A 21,298-nucleotide genomic window follows, 5' to 3' on the forward strand; every position below is an offset into this window, starting at 1 on the left:
AGTAGTGAGATGGAATTGAGATTTTTCTGAATTCTTGCCTGCCAGCCCATGAATAAAAGTCCCTTCAGATTCATTCTCAGATAGCTTAACTGTTGTCATACCTTACAGGGGCCTACATAGTCAGTAGATTAACAAGAATCTTACCAATAAAGTAAAGTAGTATCTTAAGTTGTTTAAGAAGTCTGTGAGGTGTGGAAGTTGCAAATGTTCTCTCTAGATATCTAGAAGTCATTGGTATATAATTAAAATATTTGACTGAAAGCGTGTCACAAAGGCAGGCAAATCCTGTCAGTCAAGGAAACTGGTTGTTAATTGTTTGTTATTTACACTTGTGAGATCTTTATGAAATTAAGGAGTAGATGTACTTGAGTAACTCCATCTGTCCTGTTTAAGGTTCTTAGTCAAGTCACTTGTCACAGCCTTTGGAATCAAAGACAAATGGTAGACCAGAAAAAATCGATGTCAAGCTCAACGTTGATTTTCAACCTTGAAAGGAGATTGTATAGTGTCATTAAAGTTGTTACTAGGAGTCACTTACATCTGGAGATTTCTTAGTTAGATGTCTATCTTTCCCCTACTTTTTTATTTAATATTTCACATTTTAGATTCAGTTAATAGTATTTGTATTTAAAAGATTTTTTCAGTGCTTTGAAATGTATCACTATGGTATGTTTTCATTTATTGATGAGTTAAAGTAAATTTTATATTTAAATTTTATATTTTTAAAAACATGGGACCAACATTACAGAAGCATTGATGTATAGGAATTATCTAAAGGAAGACTAGCAGCTTACTTACATTGAACGATGTAGTGTATAGAAATACCATCCTACACTTACTGCAAACTGCTGCTGTAGATTTTAGGCTAAATATAAGCAGAACAGTGTAGAAAGGTAGGTTGATTGAAGGATTGTGCATGGGGGAATAAAATGGTTATTTTATGTGACTTCTTGTTTGTATTCTTACCATTCTCATGATTAGAACAAAAATTTGTTTTAGGCTTTATAAAAGCACTTGTAACTGAACTATGGGCTCTTCTGGAATGTGGAAAAGATGATGCAAGGATGACTCAACCCAGATCTACTCCAGTCGATCCTATTGACCAAAGCTGTCAGAAGGTGAGAAGTTACTTAAGGGAGGAGAGAATGATTTATAATATTTTTCTATGTTGACATAGAAAACAACATTATATTTTATCTAGGATGTTTACATAACTTTCTGATTTTTTTTATTACATCTATACTTGTTTCTAAGCATGTGGGGCAAAATTAATGAAATACACTAGTCAAATAATGAGTTACTGAAAGAGGTCTTGTATTGCATGGAGGGCCATGATGCCAAGGATCTACTAAAGTCAGTATAAAATAATAAATAAGACTCACAACAAAAGTGAAAGTCTTAAAATAACTGTCCATTAATTCAATCTCTGAATATTGTAGAAAGATCAGTTATCCTTGTGTTTTAGAATATGTTCTGTGCCTCTGAATTTTACAACTACACAATAAAGTATTACAGCTTTCAAAAGAATTCTGAAGTCATTTCCAGAATTATATTTCATTTATACCAGTGGGAAAAAACCTCAGCTTTTTACTAAGCTATCTGCTTGTGTAATTTGACAGTTTATACATATTTCACAGATATTGCTGCCTTTTGAGATTGTAGATAGACCTGCCAGGTTTGCAGCATTATTTTGGGCAGCTCTACACATGTCAAGTTCAGCCTACATAAAAGATAACAAACTTGAATTAAATGCAAAGTAATTTTATAAATATGTTTGGTTATACTTAATTAATAACCTCTTTCGTTCACCCATTCTTTTTTTTTCCTTTCACTAGTCTTTTCTGTCTCTGATAAACTTGCTCACCTATCCTGCAGTTTTTGAACTCCTCAGTAAACAAGATATGCCAAATAGACCACTGTATTCACTCCGTGAAATTCCTACAGATATAATTGTGAGTATGTCTTTTTCTTTTGAAAGAAAAATTAATTCTTCTATAAGGATATTTTTACCTAAGAAAATAATTACTCTAACAATAAAATAAATTATTTCTTATTACTGAAAGATGGTGACATTTTCTGCATTTTGTATTATATACAGCATGAGGGCAGTATATGCACGTATCATTTCATGTTAACCTAAATTTTAATTCTGAAGTCCTAAAGATAGTATAAAATGTGTTGTCCACTTCAGAGATCTTTCCTGGATTATATTAGAAATATGCTTTTTCCAGGAAAAAGTGACTTATATGAATATCTGTATGTGCATACAATTTCATGCCTACACATGGGTATTATATAATATTGTTTTAACACAATCTGTGGAAGCAAACAATGGTAGAAATTTCGTCTTCCTAAGTAGCACAGATCATTCACATAAACTAAAATCACTAATTAGAAAATTAAGGCATGTTTCAGTCTTTTCTAAAATAGTAATACTATTTTAGAAGTTTAGTATTATTCCTTATTATTTGCATATCCTGTATGTCTGCATATCTTGTATGTGAAAATATCCTGTATTGTTTAGTGGCTAGTATTATGCTTTATCCATTCACAATCATTTTCTTTTTTTCTTGTCTACAGATCAGAAGCAATTAGTTGCAGTTAAAATAAGATCTTTGCTAATGAGTCAGCACTTGGAATTGATATTGCATGACAGTGTTGAGTGTAAACTCTTGATCGATAGTACTTTAAGTTGTTTGGGCAGTGTGTGTTGTACTGGTGTTTGTTGTGTTTGGAAGTGTTTTTGCTGTTGTTCTGTAACACTGTTTAGGTGACTTCAGGAGAAGAAGCGGTGATAGTTTTAATTTATCCAGTCTACTCAGCGTTGCCGTGTCCACTAATGGATAGTTTAGTTCAGTAATAAGGTTTTCTGAGGCACTGGAAGTGGGGAGTTGCATGCTGAAGGTGGTATATATTTGCCAGTTATTAGATCAGGGTAGATCTTTAGTAACAGTTTTATGGCTTTGAAGGCCTATGTCACTTGGACATTTGAGGAGCTTCAAAAGTTTGGTGGAACTTTTTACGTTTCCAAAAGTAGCAATACTAGTATTATTGTTGAAAGTTACCTGAACAATTGTGGATAGAGGTGTTTTGGATGGAGTTTGTTTCACTTAATTACTGTCCAAAAGGCAATTGTGCAAGTCTAAGATAGACATTCAAGATTCAGTTGTTAACAGAAGGGAAATGGGTTATTTAAGGGGACATTCATGTATGTCATGGAGCTGCTGGAGCCAGTCCAGTGAAGAACTGCTAAAATGATGAAGGGACAGGAGCATCTGCCCTGTGAGGAAAGGCTGTGAGAGCTGGGCCTCTTTAGCCTGGAAGAGAAGGCTGGGGGAGGAGGGGGTGTCAAGAGGATCGGACCAGGCTCTTTTCAGTGATGCGCAATGACAAGAGAGGCAACGAGTGTGAACTGAAACAAGCAGCTCCGTGTGAATGTGAGAAAAAACATCTTTGCTGTGAGGGTGACTGAGCACTGGAAGTAGTTGCCTAGAGAGGTTGCAGAGTCTCCTTCCTTAGAGATGATTCAGGAGCCATCTGGACACATTCCTGTGCAATGTGCTGTAGGTGACCCTGCTTGAGCAGGAAGGTTGGACTAGTTGATCTCCAGAGATGCCTTCCAACCTCAACAATCTAATTGATTTGTGTGTTTTGTCCTTCTGTATTTTTGTATCATACAAATGATACACAGAATTTGACTTGCACTATTTTATGTTGAATTATATTTGATAATGCACATAACTTCAGTCATCTTAGCATGCCTTTTGTTTCTTAAACACACAGGATTTAAGCGTTATTTCTCCTCTTAGTATTTGTGGGTAATTAGTTGCATCATAACAGATTATCAGTTGGGCTTTTACTGCTTCTAACAGTTGATTAACCAGGTTTTGATTTTGTTGCCTTAGGAAAGTTGTTATGGCTCTTTCTTAATCCCTTTTGGTTTTTTTTTACCCTAAATTTGTTGAATAAAAATATTTTCTAAAATGCAGCAGATGATTCATGATCCTTCCTGCCTCCATTCTACCTTTGAGAGGTTCCTTAGGAACAGAGTTGCGAGAGAATCTGGCTTGAAATGTACCCTCCAAATCTGTATCTTTGAAAGGCATGTTTAAGCTAAGTGAAATTCTCTAGTGATTATGGAGAATCTAAGTTATATTTAGATACTTTACTCTTATGGTAGAATGTTATTTTATTTAAATACCTAATACTTAAATTTTATTTACTTTTTTTTTTAAGATTTATCTACACATTTTTCTGATCAGACCCTCTGTTGAACGTTGTTGACTACCTTCTTTCCTAATATCCTAAATCAAAGCTTGAACTGCTTTTCCAGTGGTCCTATACCTATGCCTCCCCTTTCTGCTGTTTTACTGGCTTCAAGTTTGGATGCATAGATGAGAGAAGGAAGTTGTTGTCAAAGAAACAACATTTGACTTTATATATTTGCAAGTATAGAGATACAAATATATAAAAAAGCCCTGGAACCTGAAATGAATCATTTTATTAATTTTAGTGCCCCTTACTGTTTGTTCGGTAATATAGCAACAGGTCAAAGTTGATTTGTTTTATTGTGAATTTTAATGTGATTTTTTTCCACTATATGGAAAAAGCGCATTCTTTGCAGCTCTTTCCCCCAACCTCCTCAAGAAATCTAATAGATGAAATATGGTTTCACTTCATTTTAGATAAGAATATATTTTAAGGTGACAGTTTACTTTGGCAAATTTTAATTATTTTCTTATAACTGTGATCTGAACAGTTGAATAATAATACTCTCTGATGTTTCTGGCCATACTTATTAAACAGCAATAAAATAAAGGTTTGAATTTAATCCATATTTTAAAAAAACCCAGTAAAAACTTTGCATTTTGTTTCTTCTGACTATAATGAAGTTACTGCTTTAGAAGGACTTTGGATAGGCAATAAACCAGAGGAGATCTATGCAAGAAATAGGAAGTATCCTTAAGTCATTGTCTATTATGTTAGACTCTGTATTATGAAAAAGGTAAGACTCGACATCCAAGCCAAACCTTGCTACGCACAGGACTGATAGCCACGCTTCAAAGCATTTTGTACTATCTAGAGTTAGGGAGGGTATTATACTAAAGGTATTGCTTTTTCAGTCTAGTATGGCTTATTAATCATACTTCTGTGTTAATTTTATCAAAATAGTTAGATGTATAACTGTTTCAACTGCTTCCTAGCAGTTTTATCATAGGTTAATGTTAAATGTGAAATAGAATATTTGATATGCCAGGATCTTTTTGTATGTTTGGTGATTTTTTTTTTCTTTTCCCTACTTAGTAAGTTTTGTTTCCCAGCCTTCTGTACTGTTCTTTTTTGCCTTTGGCTTCTACCATGGAAAGCACAACTTATTACAAAAATAATTTAAAGCAATTTTTTTTAATCATAGGTTTCATTCTTTAGTAAACAACTTTGTGAAACTATTGTGTTATTATATATACAAAAAATGAAGACATACGTGAGATTTTTTTTACTTCTCTTGGCAGGATATCATTGACAGGCTTATAATTTTGAATTCAGAAGCTAAAATTCACTCCTTATTCAATTATGAACAATCACATGTATTTGGTTTGAGGTAAGATGCCTTTTTTTAAAAAAAAATCCTTTGGTCACAATAACCAAATAGAGTAAAACATGCTTGTATGCATTGTTTGCAATAAGCTAATGTTGTTCGGGTTTTATTATGCATGAAGGTGAAATTTGCTTTTTCTTGAACACAGGATAGAATGAAAAATACGTCCTACAAAATGAGAATAGCAATGAATCTAATCTTATTACAGTAAATGGATATATTGTAATATGATAAGCAGTAATAGAAATTGCTCATTGTTATTTTATCCAGTTGATTGAAAAGGAAATATGGTGCATCCATCATAGTACATAAAACAAAAATCATACCAAAATACTAAAATAAACAAAGTATTTTATATTATGCTTCCATCAGGCTTTGTTTTTCTAGTTTCCCTGCAGTTCATTTTTTTTTAATGTATCAGTTCAGTTGTAACTATTTTCACCAATACTGATTTTGAGGAGGATATTATCATTGGATCCCAAGTATTTCTAGAATCTGAAGGAACACTTTAAATGTGCTTACTCTGTCATGCTCATTTAAATATGTAATAATATTTTGACATAGAAATCATAATTTCTCTTTTTCATTGTTTTCCCAAAGCTGAAGAATACATAAATTTATTCACATATTTACTGGTAGTTTATATGGTATATACGGTACAGTTAAAATAAAATTTCTGTTGGATTGCGCTTCGTAGTATAGAAAATTTTGATAACTTTACTTGGGCAGGTTAAGGGTCAATGGATTGTATACTGCAAAGTTAGCTCTCTTTAGCCCTATTTGTACATAGTATCAGAATAAAATGATTGTGTACTATGAAATCAATAACCATAAATTATAGCACAGCTTGCTGATAAAGATGAGCATGGAGAAGATGAACAGTGACAGAATTTGAAGTTGGGAAATACATGATTTTGTACTGTAAATCAAGAGTTAGAAATATGGTTTTGGCAGAAGTCACTAGCTGAATAGGAGTGAGAAGTCCTAAGATGGAATTAGAAAAAAAGGTGTTACTAGGTATTCAAGATTATCCTACTTCACAAAAGACTTGACAAAACTCCCACTCATTTAATTAAGGATAAGGTAAAGTGAGCTGTTCTGAAGTTTAAAAATATTTTTGGAATGCTTTTTTACCTTTATATGGTGCTGCCTCAAAGAGGTAAAAGAAGAGATTTCTGCTGTGATATTGGAAACCCTTTTAGGTTGTAGGCAGAAATGAATTACTTGTCCTGAATGCAGAAGCAGTTAATTCCCATAATGTAAGACAGAGCAAGTTAATGAATCGTATGTTGAAGTGTTGATTGCTTTTAATATTTTTAACAAGGCCTGTATCTTGTGAAGCAATTGAACTGCCCTTAACTGCTCGTAGGGGCAGCATAGCTAGTCCATCCATAATCACCTAGAAGAATTTAAGATGAGCTTTACAATTCACCACAGAAACGTTATTTTCTGCTAGACCCTGACCAAGTCAAAAAAACAAATGAAAATCCAGAGAATGTCTGATGCCACCTCTTTCTCAGTTCATACGTATGTAAAGTTAAACTGCCAAGCTTCTAGAAAAGATTAAGTAATATTTTATTTTTAGTGTGGAAACTTGCTGTTCATAGAAGTGGTAGATGTCTTCATTATTAAGTTGTAATCAAATAAAGGAAAGATTTTTGAAAAGTTTAAATGTCGTTTTCAATAGAGGCTTTTTCTTCTGCAGAGGCTTTTGGAATCTCAGTAATACCAGGACTTCATACTTAACTTAGTATTTAGCAGATTTAGTCTTTACTATATTGTACAGGAGCCCTCCCCTCCACTGCACCTTTCATTGTCTTTTACCTAAAAGAAAGCAAGATATAATTTAGGGATTATGAAATGTTCCCATGCGTACCACAAATAATGTAGGAGTGTTTTCTTAGTGATTAAATGGCTTTTCAAGAGGATACAGGGGTTGCTATACAAATATTTTTTGCAAATATTAGACAATAGGCACATATCAACCTTTGATTGTGATTAATTCAATTGCAAGCACAAAGAAAATTTGTACTATTACATAAGTATTCGGAGTTCTGTATTGAAGTGATCTTGGAATTCTGGCTTACTGTTGCATGTGCCATATTGTTTACAGTACCATAAAACTTGCAAGAAACTCTTACATTATTTTAATGTAAAAGGTGTGTAGTTTATTTAAAAAACCTTTTGAAACTAAGTTTCTGAAACTTTTTTGTGAGCACTGCTGACTACAGACATCTGTGTTCTGTAAAGTAAACCTTGTCTTGTCTGGTTGATACTCTCCCTGATCATATTCCATCAAGGATAGATACTAAGTTCAGTAGCAGGTAAGTATAATATCAGGTGTTGAACAAATTTGAATATCTAAACAGTTAATTAGAACAGATCTACATTTCTCTTTACCACTGTGTAGGAGCAAAATACTTAATGTGTTTGTGATGTCTGATGATTGAAAATAAAGTATTGCGACAGCTTGATTGTGGTGAAACATCTGTCTGAAAGTATTTCGTTTGGTTAGATTTAACACCATTAACTCGACTAACTGCAGCTAACTACACTACTAAGCTCTTCACAGGATCTACACAGCCATATGCCTTGTTATTTAGTCATGTGCATTATTTGGTCAGGTATTGTGCATGGCTCGCTTAGAACACTGCTGCTGAACTTCAGATCTGTTTTAGCTTACAGGTTATACTCTAAGGTCTTGTAATTGCTATTACAGTTCAGTGTGCTTATTTGAATGTTAAGCAAATTCTGCAATTTACAGCTACATTTTTCTCTGTGTATATGCTGTGCTTAGTGACTTAATTCTTTTAAGTATGTAACTGTGTTTAAAACTTAAAATTTATAGATGTTTCCCTGGTCTTTTTAAGCAAAAAGCATAGGCATATCTGTGTTTTTAATGATGATACATTGTTTTATGGTAGTTGTTTGTTTTCATTTTGAGTAAGTATGAATTCCAAATTTCCAACTATTATTCTGGAGGATCCTGTAAAGACTTATCTGTCAATTTTGCTGTTCAAGCTTTCCTGCTCTGCCGGTGGAGTGCATGGAGTAGAAATCAAAGAGGTGTTCTATGGGAAGCTAGATACAGTTTGCATAGCCAATGTCTCTCGGTCTATAAAGAATGCTCTTTAGAGTGCATTTGTACAGACTAGGTCCTTTGATCAAGGTAAAATACTTGGTTCTGTGTTAAATTATTTCCTAGTATGAGCCTATTTTTTGTAATTCTTAACTCGGAAGCAAGTATCCTTGTCTAAGTTTTTTCTTCAGTAGTTTCAAAGACAATGTTTATCATTCATGAATATTTTCACATTCCTGAATATTTGCTAGGTTATTGTGTTTGGATCCAGAAAGAGACTGTGTATTTAAAGCCCTTTGAAGGTTCAAGTCTTGAAGGTTCAAGACAGTGTAATTTTCTGAGGTGAGACACTTCTAGGTGTCTGTTTTCTAGTTGAGGGTTAAAGAGTTTAACACACAAGTGAGTCACACAAGTCTCATTCATACAGTGCAGACCTTTCTGATCTGGTATTTCTTGAATTGCAGACATTCTGATACTTTTCTAAAACAAAGTTTATTCTGTTGACAAGGTTTATTCTGTTGAAGCCCCTTTTCAGTTGATGATTTTTATTCAAAATTGAAACTTTAGGCAAGAAGTTGGGAAAGTAAGAACAGAAAAGTGAAAGTATATAGACAGTTCCTAATTTGTGTATAGAAAGATTTTCAAACTGTCAGTTCAACTTCAAAGCAGTTTTGGACTTTCTAAAAAAGTTTCTCAATCAGATAATGTTAGTCAATAAAAGAATACAGAAGGCTATTCCAGCCACTCTTTTGTACAGCCTAAACATATGGGTTTACAGGAACTCATGCAAAATTCTCTGTAGTCGCTGCACTTCAGAAGATTCTGAATGTAGACTGCTGTCAGAGCATGTATCCTAGAAAAGCAATAACTACTGCAATAAACTAGTACATTTTTAACATACTACACAAAGAGAATTTTCTTAGTTTATTGACCAAATTTATTTCTTTGACTTGAGTGTAGCCAGTGGTTCTGTATTGCAAGCTATCGGACATGAGAAAGAGCAGTTATCTGAAAAGTGTGACACTAGAGACCTTAGCCATCTTCCTTTTAAGGCCGAGCTCCTCTTTGAATTGCTATGGGTTATACTAACAAAGGAATTAAGTAAACACTGGTAACACTTTTCTTTCAGACTGATGCATTATATGGCATCAAGGCAACTTATCTAATATTTCAGCATAGTGAATATATCCGTGAGTTGCGAGCTTTTACAGTCTATCAGGAAAATATATGCATAACATATTTTCAAAGCCTCTACCTAAAGCATTATTGAAGCACTTACGTAGCGATGTTCTGTCTATTCAAAAACTTGCGTTTTCTGTGAATCTTAGAATGATACTGTGTTGTTTGTTTGAAAAAGTGGCAGAGTTCCAATTTTTTTCAACTTTGGATAACCAACCTACCGCCCCTAAAAGGTAAGTCTGAAGGTATCCAGTGGGTGTTGGTGTGCATAAAAGGAGAAGTAGAAATACAATTACAGGAAATAGGCATAGATGATAGACAGTAGGAGGGGATCAGAGTTGGCCTATGGGGAGCTTTGCAAAAATTTTCTTCTTGTTTAACAGAGTACATAGATAACACATACCATTGCTGAAAAATCGTTTGTTTTCCTGTTGCAGATAATTGTGGAAAATATAAGATTACAGTAATAGATATCTGAATACTTCAAAAAGGGGAGGAGGGGGGAAAGCTTCGCTTTTTTTTTTTTTTTTTTTTTTTTTAAAGAGATCTTCTGTGCATATGCCACTATAAGCCTCCTAAGTATTATCAGATCCAAAGATCTTTTGCATGTACACTCAAACTCAGAAGAATATTTATTAGCCTCACAGTTGTTCACTGGAATGCCTCATGCTAGTGGGCCTCAAGAAACAATGACAGTGCTCTGGTCAAGAGTTTGGCTATCCACAGGAAAATACCTGGAAAACTCAGATTAGAGAATAAAATCTTCCCCCTCTCCCCAGATGCACAAATTGAGACTATTTAACTGTAAAGGCAGAATGTGCTTGCTTAGTATTAGAGTTTTCTGAAGATAGCCTGTTTTGTAGACTACAATGAAAAGTAGATCTATTTAGGCTTGTAAAAGGCAAGTTAGAAGAAAGTAGTATTTGTTAGTGCTCTGTATGCTTTTCTAAATGCATCGATGTTTCAATAGAATTACAGAAAACTGTAAAAATTAATGCAAGTCCATGTTCATCAGTATCAGCCTCAGGAGGGTAGGGCTACAAAGCCTGCCACAGGTAGGAAAAAGGGTCTTGGATAGTTATTTTCAGGTTTGTGAAATAAGTATTTTGATTTTATTATGGGGTATTTTGTTATACTATATCATGATTAATATGTTTTTTTTTCTAATAATACTCATTTCCTTACTGAAAGGCTGCAGAAGATTATAAAAATGTGTTGTATCTTTCTGTTGGCCTACAAAAGTAGTAATGTGAAGATTTAAGAAAGAAGATTTTAATGCCTTACACTGTACAGGCATCTAAAAATCAATCAGCCTACTGACATCTGTCTCAGCGGTGTATGTTAGTTGAAATTTCATCTAGTGCACTCCAGTGGAATCCAAGTGAATGCTTACAGGTATGCAGTTGTTAGGCAAGAGAGAACTTCATGGGTTTTGGAAATCCAGATAATAAACACTTGCATTCTTTTCCATTGTATTTTCGTCTTCATTGTAAACATGTCCTTTCATATGTAATGACAGGGTTATTGGTTAGATGTACTCAAGAAACCCTTCTCATGCTAATGACATGGGATTCACAAAGACATAACTGTATCTAAGTGAACGGAAGAAAGCCATGAACAGCGAGTAGTTCCTCCTACCTTGTGGTGAGAGGAGGGAAGAGTATGGTGAGAGAAGAGAAGAATCAAGTCTGACAATATTTCTTCCTTCCTCTAAATCTACCAGATTTAATTTGTCATACCTTGGAAGACTGAAATAGGAGGCCTGTATAGTCCTCCACTTTTTTTTTTTTTTTTTTTTTTTTTTTTTTTTTTTTAAACAAGCCTTATTTAGTTAAATAAGGAGAAGTGACTGAATTAACAATTAACTACTGAGCCATTCACTATTGTATATTCTGTTTTGCACAAGTCTTTGGAAACCAAACTAGTTCCTCTAAGTGTGTGTGCTGGACATGTATGAGGGAGAGGATTTGTACAATAGCGATCACTGCAGAATGCACATTTGTCCTGTAAATCTTTGTCTCCTGTTTAATAATCCAAGGATAAAATACGGAACCTTCCATTATTAGTAGGGATGAGGAGTTGTAACAGGATAATGTTCATCTGTTTCCATGTTATGTTGTAATATAGTTAATGTAGTTTATGATTAATTTATATGTTAATAGAAGTTTGTCAGGTTTATTAATTTAGAGCAGCTTAAATAAAATAAGATCAGCAGATCCTGTGATGGGATTACATCACTTATTTTTTGATGTGTTTGGATTTTTTTATTAATTACTTCATACTGAGGGAAATTAAAATGCTTCACTTCCTACAGTTTAAAATCTAGTTCACTTCTGAGTCTCCTGTGCTGGCAAGTGATGCTCATGAATAGCATTTGTGTTTAGCTAGGGAGAATCTCTTACCATTAACAATCACATTACGTGTGATTTGTAAATGCATCCAGTAGGTAAAGTGCTGTAGATACTCTTTTGAAAATCTTTTCATGTAGAAAACATCATAAGGAATATATCAATCCCTCATTTTTTTTTGCTAGGAGAAGTGTGGTTGCCCTGAGGTAGTATCTTCCAGTGTCAAAGGTATAACTCAAGCTATAAATAAATACTCTGTATTCAGATTTCTTTTTTCTTTTTTTTTTTTTTTTTTTTTCGAAAACAGTATGAATGAGCTTTTCCTTCTCTGGGTCAGTTAAAAGCCGTGATGCTTGAGAAGACCACTTGGGAGGCCTGTTCCCTCTGCTCATTAATAATAATCTTTATTTTATCAGCAGAGATACTGTGTGAGGCTTCCAGGTGTCCCTTGTGATCTAAACCTGACTGGGCAGCTTTTAGCCTTTTATTTTTTTATTTTATTTTTTATTATTATTTCTTTCTTTTTTTTTTTTTACTAGCCATTGTCCTTCGTCTGCCATTGTCAGGTAGCCATTGTCTACCTGTCTGGCACACTTGATTCTAATTGCAACTGACTCTTTGGATCTGCATTCTCGTTGGAGCTCAGGCAATTTTTCAGAGTATAATAGAGAGTAAATCAAATTGATGATGTAGATTCTGACATGTTAAGGTTGTCCCCCATGATGATGACACTGAAATTATTTAAGGAAAGCTTTGGAATTTTCTATTGGTATCCCTATTCATTTAGCAAGCATTCTTCCAGAGTCACCTGTCCCTTTTTTCTGCCTCTTGTACATTTGCTTTTTTTATGTTTAAGTTTAGTCAGGAGCTCATTCATCCATGCAGGCCTCCTGCCACCTTTGCTTGATTTCCTGCTTGTTGAGATGGACTGTTCTTGAATTTGAAGGACATCATCCTTGAAAATCAACTGGTTTTGGACCCCTACTCTCTCCAGAGGCCTAGTCTGTTGGATTCTTCCAAACGGATCCCAGAAGAGGCCAGAGTCTGCTCCTCTGAAGTCCAGGACTGTGATCCTGTTTTTTGTCTTGTTCTCTCCTCACAGGATCCTCAACCTCTCCACGGTCTCGTGATCACATCAGCTGATGCTGCCCCTGACCTTCACATCTTTGAGCGGTCGTTGCTTGTTTATAAGTATGAGATACTGCAGAGTATCTCCCCTTGTCAGCAACTTGATCATGTATATCAGGAAATTGTTATCAGTGCATGGGAGAAACCTCCTAGATTGCTTGTGGCCTGCTCTATTGTCCCTCGAGCAGAAACCAGCGTAGACCAGATGCTGTTCAAGTCTCCTGTGAATGTGAGGTTTCTTCCACTTATCTGAAGAAGGTTTAATCTACTACTTTCTCTTGATTGGACAGTCTGTAGCAGATGCCCACACCAGTGTTGCTCATACTGGTCTAGTCCTGACCCATAATCTCTCACTCACCTGTTGCTTATCCCCAGGCAGCACTTCAGGCACTCCTGCTCTCGCATACAGGGCAACTCCCCTTCCTCACCATCCCAGCCTGTCCTTCCTAAAGAGCCTGTGTCCATCCATGACAGCACTGCAGTTGTGTGAACTATCCCACCACATCTCTTTAATGAGACTGTGATGCACACAGGTTTCTAATTCTTCCTGTATGCATTTGTGTATGCATTTGTTATATGGGCACTCTTCCAGTGAAATAGCCAGAAAATACAGAAGTGTACTGCTGCAACAGTCCTTCCTTGCTCTAAACTTTTATGCCCTCCATACATTTGTATTTCGGAAGGAAATCTCTCTTTTTTTTTGAGCTTTTTTTTCTGATCGGAGTTCAGTGTAAATATTATTTGAACATTTGAAGAAAATCGGTTAACTTAGTTTTGAATTTTGCTGAAAGGAAGGAGATTTTTACTATATTTCAGAGTTTGTTTTTAAAGTGGGAAGTAGGCTTCTCAAACAAAACATTGCTGAAACTTGAAAGATACGTGTTAGTTCTATTATATATATTTGGCCAGTTTTTATAGTCTTTTCATAATTGTGCACTCGTTATAGGTAGGATATTGGACAAGTGATCTGTTTCAATTCTTATGTCTCAAAAATGAAAAAAAAGCAAGCAGACATGTTCGAGGGTGCTCAGAAATATGCAGACTTTGGGAGGTAGAGGAAGGGAGTATTATCTTTTATCAAATACCTGTACTTCAAGGACTGCATTTTTAATTGCATTTTTCTGTGTAGATGAAAATTTCAGTAGAATTTTCCAGCAGAGACTGCTTACATTAGGAACTACTGTATTTTATTATTTATCTTACCACTGTTTCTTCATACCTAACTCTGTTTAAGGTTTGTTTTGAGGTTTTCTCGTTCTGTATTCTGTACCAGGGGAGATGTTATAAATAAGTGGTTTTTCACTACTGGACGTCTCTCTGTCAGGTTATTTGCAGTCAAATTATCATACTTAACAGAATTGGTTGTGTATCTTTATAATAATTTCAGTGTTCTTTGTGTATATTTTTCTTGCTTCTATACAATAATAAGTATTGTAGTTGAACTGTCATTTCTTTTTTTGTGCCGTAGGGAAATACTGAGAAAGATCCAGTATCAGGAAATAGAAAATAAGTAGATCTTGAAGAGTATTGAAACCAAACACAACAAAGTTACTTAATAATAAAAAAAATCTGGCTATTTATTCCTTGCTTGCAATTTTGTGAATTTGCAGGTATTAAATTATCTATAGAATGGCTTGCAAATTTTTGCTGTTGTCGGTAGAAGCATATTGAAAGTTATGTGGAAGATAATTAGCATTGACTAACAGTTTAGAAATTTCACACAATATGCATTCTGTAGTTTCCCATAAAGTCTTAGGTGAATGCAAAATATCCTAAGATTTAATTTATGATGTGTTTTATGGCTATGATAAACAGAAAATAAGAATAGCAGCAAGAGTATTTAGTCATACCGTTTTCCATAAATAGGAAGCCTCTAATGAAATTATTCTGTTGCTGTATTACAGAGAATAGATTAGTATTAAAAAAAAAATGTAACATATTTTGGATTGCCCTCACTTACATTTTCATGAAATATGTTGACGTAGAGCACTGTCACTATTAATTTGGCCTGAAGTTATAAAAGAAAATTGTATTTAATGTGCTGTCATTTGTTCTTGTGATTACTAACTTCGTTTACCACAGTTGTTCATTTCTCTAACATCTGACTTTAAAAGTAAAAACATCCTCCAAACACATGCATGATTTTGTAACATGTTAGATTTTTTTTTGTTTTTGATCTGTGTTAAATTTGATTATATAGAAGTGCTTTAAAGACTATTTTCTAATGGAAATATGTATTTTTATCTTGATTTTATTTTCCCCAAGGATAATTTGATTCTAAGATGTTTTACCAGCCTATTACTGTATAATTCTTTCGTGTTTCACATAGAGTCTCGTACTAAGTTTGCGTCATGCTTGTTTTTCGAAATATAAACATGAAGCAGACAGAGCTGACCAGTGAGTGTCACATCCTCTGTTGTTCAAGGCACAGTGAAAACCTTTTGGGAACTACTCTCTGTTTACTTACAGCTGTGCCGCTTGAATAGCTAAAAAGGATATAGAGTGCATCTGATCTGGTTCTGTCCAGATGTTTTCAGGCATTTTATTTATTTATTTTCCATTTTGAGATCTCATAAACATGTTCACCATTGTCTTACTCTGCATTACTGGATTCCTGACTGATGTGCTATCATTTTAATGTGTCCTTCTGCAGGTTATTAAACGTGCTATGCTGTGAGCTTAATACCCTGTTACTTTTAGAGACTCAGTATAAAGTGTCACAAGTTTTACTAACTGCTCAGGAGGAAAATATCATAGAAACGTCTGAAGGACCAGGGTAAGAGTGGCCTATATAAATGTTATTTCAACTATTTTTCAGCACGTTGGATGTTCAGAACTTTCCACTTCCTGTGTTTGCTATATGGGACAGGTAGAGAGCTTAAATCAAACAACATGGGCTACATATCAGCAGGTGTAGATCATTGTTATGTGCCGTTGAGGATGACATAACAGTTCTGAAGTTTTTCACTCATGACCACTGCTTGCTTAGATGTTGTCAATCAGAAGTAGGCAGGGGGAGTAAAATGCTAGGACAGTACTTTCAGACATCTCAGGATTGTTCATGTTTATTTCTTCATGCTTACATGTCCAAGTCTTGATTTAACTCTTTCTCTCTAAAGTTAACTCTTTGTCTCTAAAGTTATATTTGTTCTTTAACATTTTTTGAATTAAATGATAGTAAATAAAAAGGTTCTGATTTTGATTTTATTTTTCTTTTCCTCCACCAGAGATTTTATAATTGATGGTCTGTCAATCGAGAGAAACCATATTCTTGTTAGGATAAATCTTATTGGAGGACCACAGGAGAGAATTTTGCCTTTAAGAGTGCTAGATAAGGTTTGAGTGTAAAGTTTAACAGTTCCTCTTTCCATAACTCTTGCCTTTATTAATTGAACATTTTTGTTGATAATTCGGCATGTGAATGTTATTTAACATTATGAAATACAACTCAGTTTTATAAAGGGCTAACATTTTTAAAATGAGATGTTACTGAAAAAATGTATCATTCCTGGTATCTGGGGTTTGGCATGTGCCTAGAACATGCCGTGTTCAAAAGGGATTTTCGTACTGGTGTATTTAAATGCTGCTTCTCCCACTGTCATTATGAATGCAGTTCATATAGTTTTTTCTATATTCTTGTGTTTTCTTTATTAGCTTTTCATCTGTTAATTCTTCCTTTTGCTACCTGCATTTTCATCTGCAGTATCTAATACCTGTAGCTTTCATTGATGTTCTAATAATGTAGTGTTTGTCAAGCAGTTCTTTTAAGTGTTTGCTTCTCAGTGACTGTCACTGTTACGAAGATAAGATGCAAATCACTATCAGCATGGTAAAGACAGCTAGATCAATGTATACAAATGGAAATACAGTTTTTTTGTTTGGTTGTTTTTTTTTTTTTTTGAGGGGGGAGAGGGGTGTGAACTGCAATTTCCCCTTGGTTGGGGAAAAAATACTAAAATCAAAACTGTGAATGGTATTTACCAGCACAGGTTCTAATTGAAGTGATTTTTGGATATATAACTCTTGTTTTAATTGTGGAATATCTCATCTTTAATACTAGTATCAATTACAGTTTTGATGCATAAGCAATAATTCAGTGAATTTTGCCTCAGTATTAATCAAGTAAATGTTGTTAATTCATCTCCTAACTCAATTTCTTTCTGGTCATGTTTCTAGGGCAGTGATCCATATCCTTGGCCAATGTTTTCGTCGTTCCCTTTGCCAAAGTGTTATCTTTCGAAAATTCCTAGGAAAGCTGATTTCAGACAAGGTATAGAACATGCAAATAACGCAGATGTCAGACAAGCATCTCTGATTTATTTTTGTTCTTTTCTCAGATTATAATCTCATAAATACTTCAAGATCATTTTTGGCTGCATATTGTTGGCTGCATTTGTAGCTAAATAAGTTGATTGGTTTTTGCTTGTCTTGCCTTGTGTAGCTGTCAATCTGCAAAGCTCTGTTTAGTAATCTAATTCTTATGCAAACTTCAACATTAACCTTTTGGCTAGTCTCAGGTGGGTGTCTCATGAGATATATTTATATCATCTCTCTAGTAACTGAAGCAAAACAGTATGTTTAAGCTGCAGATTTTTTTTGTGCACTATTTTCTTGATTCAGATTCCTGTGTTTACAAAACTTGATGGTGTGTGAAATAGACAGTATTTAGGACAGTTGCTTTCCACATTGAACATCAGTTTAGAATGTGGGCATACTGAAAAATCCTTTGAAAAACTATCTAGGCAAAGTAGTTTAATTCATATAAAAGAATCTGTTTTCAGGTTTTAATTTGTATAAATGATACAGAAGAATCTGGTAAATTGTTCGTAATAAATAACTCATTCTTTGTGTTTGTTCTTGCTCGCTATGTCCTTGAGATGTATTTATTAGAAATTACTTGTGAATTTCTTCAGCAGATAAGCTTTTCGAAAGTAATAGGAATTAAGAGTATGCATTATGAGTAGAACAAATGTAAAATACTCTGTTTATAGGTATCTAGAAAAATAATATGAAAAGAGTTGGCAAATTTTTCAAGAATAAATCAGCAATTTCCTTATCTGACAAGACAAGGCCATGTAATAATACAAAAAGATGAAGTTTTCTGTATCTTTACCTTACTAATAATGTTACACGGTTCTCAATGAAATATTCCTGAGCCAAGATTTTTTTTTTAAAAAAAAAGTTCTAGATTGAATCACCATAAAATGGATGCCCATTTGTTTTTAAAAAATGTCAAGTAGCAGTTACTGCTGCTATCAGATTGGAAAAAAACATATTCTGATGAATCCCATAAAATCTCTCTCAGTTCTCTTGTTTGGAGCAATGCTGTCACTCATCAGTAGCAAATTGGATAATGGAATAGAGATTGTGTTTATCATTTGGGGGAATGACAACAAGCTGGGAGTAGAGCCTGGTGAAATCTTGTCAGCTAACATTAAACTTGCGAAAGAGATTCTTCAAGGATTTGCAAATAAATTTGATGAAATATTGAAATGTTTTTATTTGAAAAGGCTTTTTTTTAGTATTAAAGGTAACTGAAGTAAAAGATTGTGTAACTTGAAAATGAACAAATGAATAAAGCATTTAGTTTCAGAGTCAAATAGAACTTTAAAAGATCTGATTTTTTAAAAAGTTTCTTTTTTATTACATCTAAAAAAGACAGGAGATAATTCTTCCGGTCAGTTGAAGCTGGTGAGTCCTTGGGTAGAGTACCTGTAGCCTACCCTGGGCACCACAGTCTGAGGAAAACAAACATTTGATAGATTCTAGAGCACAGCAACAAGAATCATAAGTGACTTTGAAGCATGATATGTGAGTACAGATTGGAATAATTGGAATTGGCTGAAAAAACAGAGGTGATGCTAGTGCCTGACTATATTACAGAGGACTGTAGAGGGCAGATTGATTTAGTTTCCATGTCCCTTTGCAGAAAAAGGAATAGTTAGTTGAATTGGCAATAAAGATTTGTCACAAGTTAACAAAAATTCTAACGAGATGCATCTGGAAATCATGAAATGCTTGTTAGAGGTTTTAAGACCAATTTTTCTGATGTTGTAAATATTCCAAATTTATGTTGTCTTCTTACTTAGGCAACTTGCCTAAGGTTTTAAGAACAGCCTAGACAAGTAGTTCTTTGGTTTAATTCTGCTTCAGTGCAAGATGGACAGGGCTCACACAGACCTCATCTGAATGGCAAAGAGTTGTGCAGATTTCATGCTGTGGAGTGTTTTTTTTTTTTTTTTTTTTTTTTTTAATGTAGCCTGTGTGGTAGCATTTCTGTCCTCTATTTGGGTAGTTTATATTACATGAATGATTAAACCTGTTGTATTCTTAGCGCTATGTAAGAATGTAGCACTACTTTGGCTGAAACAGAAAAGGTTATAACTGTAAGTTTTATTCTCTCTATCCTGACCTCTTATTTACCTCCTCTCTTCTTACCCAGGAGACAAGACACCTGAAAAGAAGCTCACCTTTTCTTTTTCCTTTCAAAATTGGTTCCTTGTCCTATTATTGTGCTATTAGCTGTGAAAACAATACCTGAGCTATCAGTGAGATATCACTTTGGTAAGTGGTATCTATGGAATGGATATTGGAGATTGTTAGGGAAGGAAGAAAAGAGTTTACAAAGGTGCACCCAGAAATGATATAATTATCTCTGAACATACTTTGTTCTGACCCTTCCTTCAGATGGTATTGAAGGACGGATGCAATAACAGAACCTTTATTTCCTAGGTGTCTCTCTTAGGGCAAATGCAAGTTGTCTTTTTCAGTGCAAGCCAAAATTTCTCAGTAAATATTTTCGGTCTAGACTGGTTCTTGCTCTCTAAAGAAGTTATGGACTGCTGAGGTCAGGGGCACAGTGAGCTTCCTTTCCACGGAACCAGTCTTCATGTAGCTCAAAGAAGTAGCTAGAATAACCTGACCAATAGATAAAGTAACATGTGCTGGGTGGTCATTGCGAATAAGCCATTTTCATTGAGTTTTCTGCCAAGAAAACCCAAGAAATAGTTTTTTGGTTTTTTTTTTTTTTGTTTTGTTTTTTTGTTTTTTTTTTTTTTTCCTCCTATCCCTTAATTCTTTTTGAAGGACACTAGTGAAAATGCAGTAGTGGCACCTTTCTGGTTTGAACAGTTTGGGTAGGAGAGAGGATTAATTAGCTGTAAGAAGAAGCAGAGCAATGTTAACTCTGCAGAGTGACTGGAACATCTGGTTCCCAGCTGCAAAGCCTGAAGCCTGCATCTTAGAGATCACTCTTATGATTATGTACTATGTCGTGATGTACTGCTCTCAAACACACTGGCAACTGGATGTTTTGCCTTGTTAGATTGAAAATGGAGTTAGAATTTTGCAGGCAAAATTAGTACCTACATTCCTCCATTTTATGATGGTACTTTGGATGGGTAGAGTCACCCAAAGAGTATGTTTGTATTTAAGAAAAGTCTGTAGGGATTCACTCTTAACGAAAATCTGCCCTGTTTTTGCAGGTGTTAGGCATTTGTCTGTATGATATATACTGCCTTAGGAAAGCGTATATGGAAAAATAAATTTGCTGAGTTAACAATTTAATTTGCATTAATTATTTCAACCAGTATTTAGAGTTGGAAAACTATTGGATAGCAGTATATTAAAGCTTAATTTTTTGTCAAATATAATTCGTAGTGAAGCTTCAGATGATTTATGGAGATCATTATTTACATGTGGAAATTGATTATGCTATTTCCACCTGTTTACACTGCAGCAAGATACTCTGTTGCTTTTTCGTTTGTTTTAACTGTTGAGTTATTTCAGTAACATAATTTGAGAAGGAGCTGTCAAGTGCGTTTCAAAGAGTGATATAGCCCTTTTATTCAGAGTACAGCTACTAAAAATAGTGGATTTTTTTTTTACTTGTAATATTTACTGTTGGTTATTTAAAGTTAAATAACTGTAATATCTCTCTTCTGTTCACTCTTCTGTTTGCTCAAAGAT

The 21,298-nt window shown here is 34.4% G+C and overlaps 1 protein-coding gene across 1 annotated transcript in view; it reads left to right on the forward strand.

The window, feature by feature from the left end:
• The window catches only part of TBC1D32 (TBC1 domain family member 32), a 79,373-nt gene that overhangs the window by 28,346 nt on the left and 29,729 nt on the right, over positions 1-21,298 (forward strand). The window contains exons 21-26 of the mRNA XM_062570928.1: positions 1,000-1,118; positions 1,836-1,952; positions 5,511-5,599; positions 15,984-16,106; positions 16,558-16,666; positions 17,507-17,600. Coding sequence (XP_062426912.1) covers positions 1,000-1,118; positions 1,836-1,952; positions 5,511-5,599; positions 15,984-16,106; positions 16,558-16,666; positions 17,507-17,600 — 651 coding nt within the window. The remainder of the gene's footprint in view (positions 1-999; positions 1,119-1,835; positions 1,953-5,510; positions 5,600-15,983; positions 16,107-16,557; positions 16,667-17,506; positions 17,601-21,298) is intronic.

Source organism: Rhea pennata, chromosome 3, assembly GCF_028389875.1.
Source record: "Rhea pennata isolate bPtePen1 chromosome 3, bPtePen1.pri, whole genome shotgun sequence".
NCBI classification, from domain to species: domain Eukaryota; kingdom Metazoa; phylum Chordata; class Aves; order Rheiformes; family Rheidae; genus Rhea; species Rhea pennata.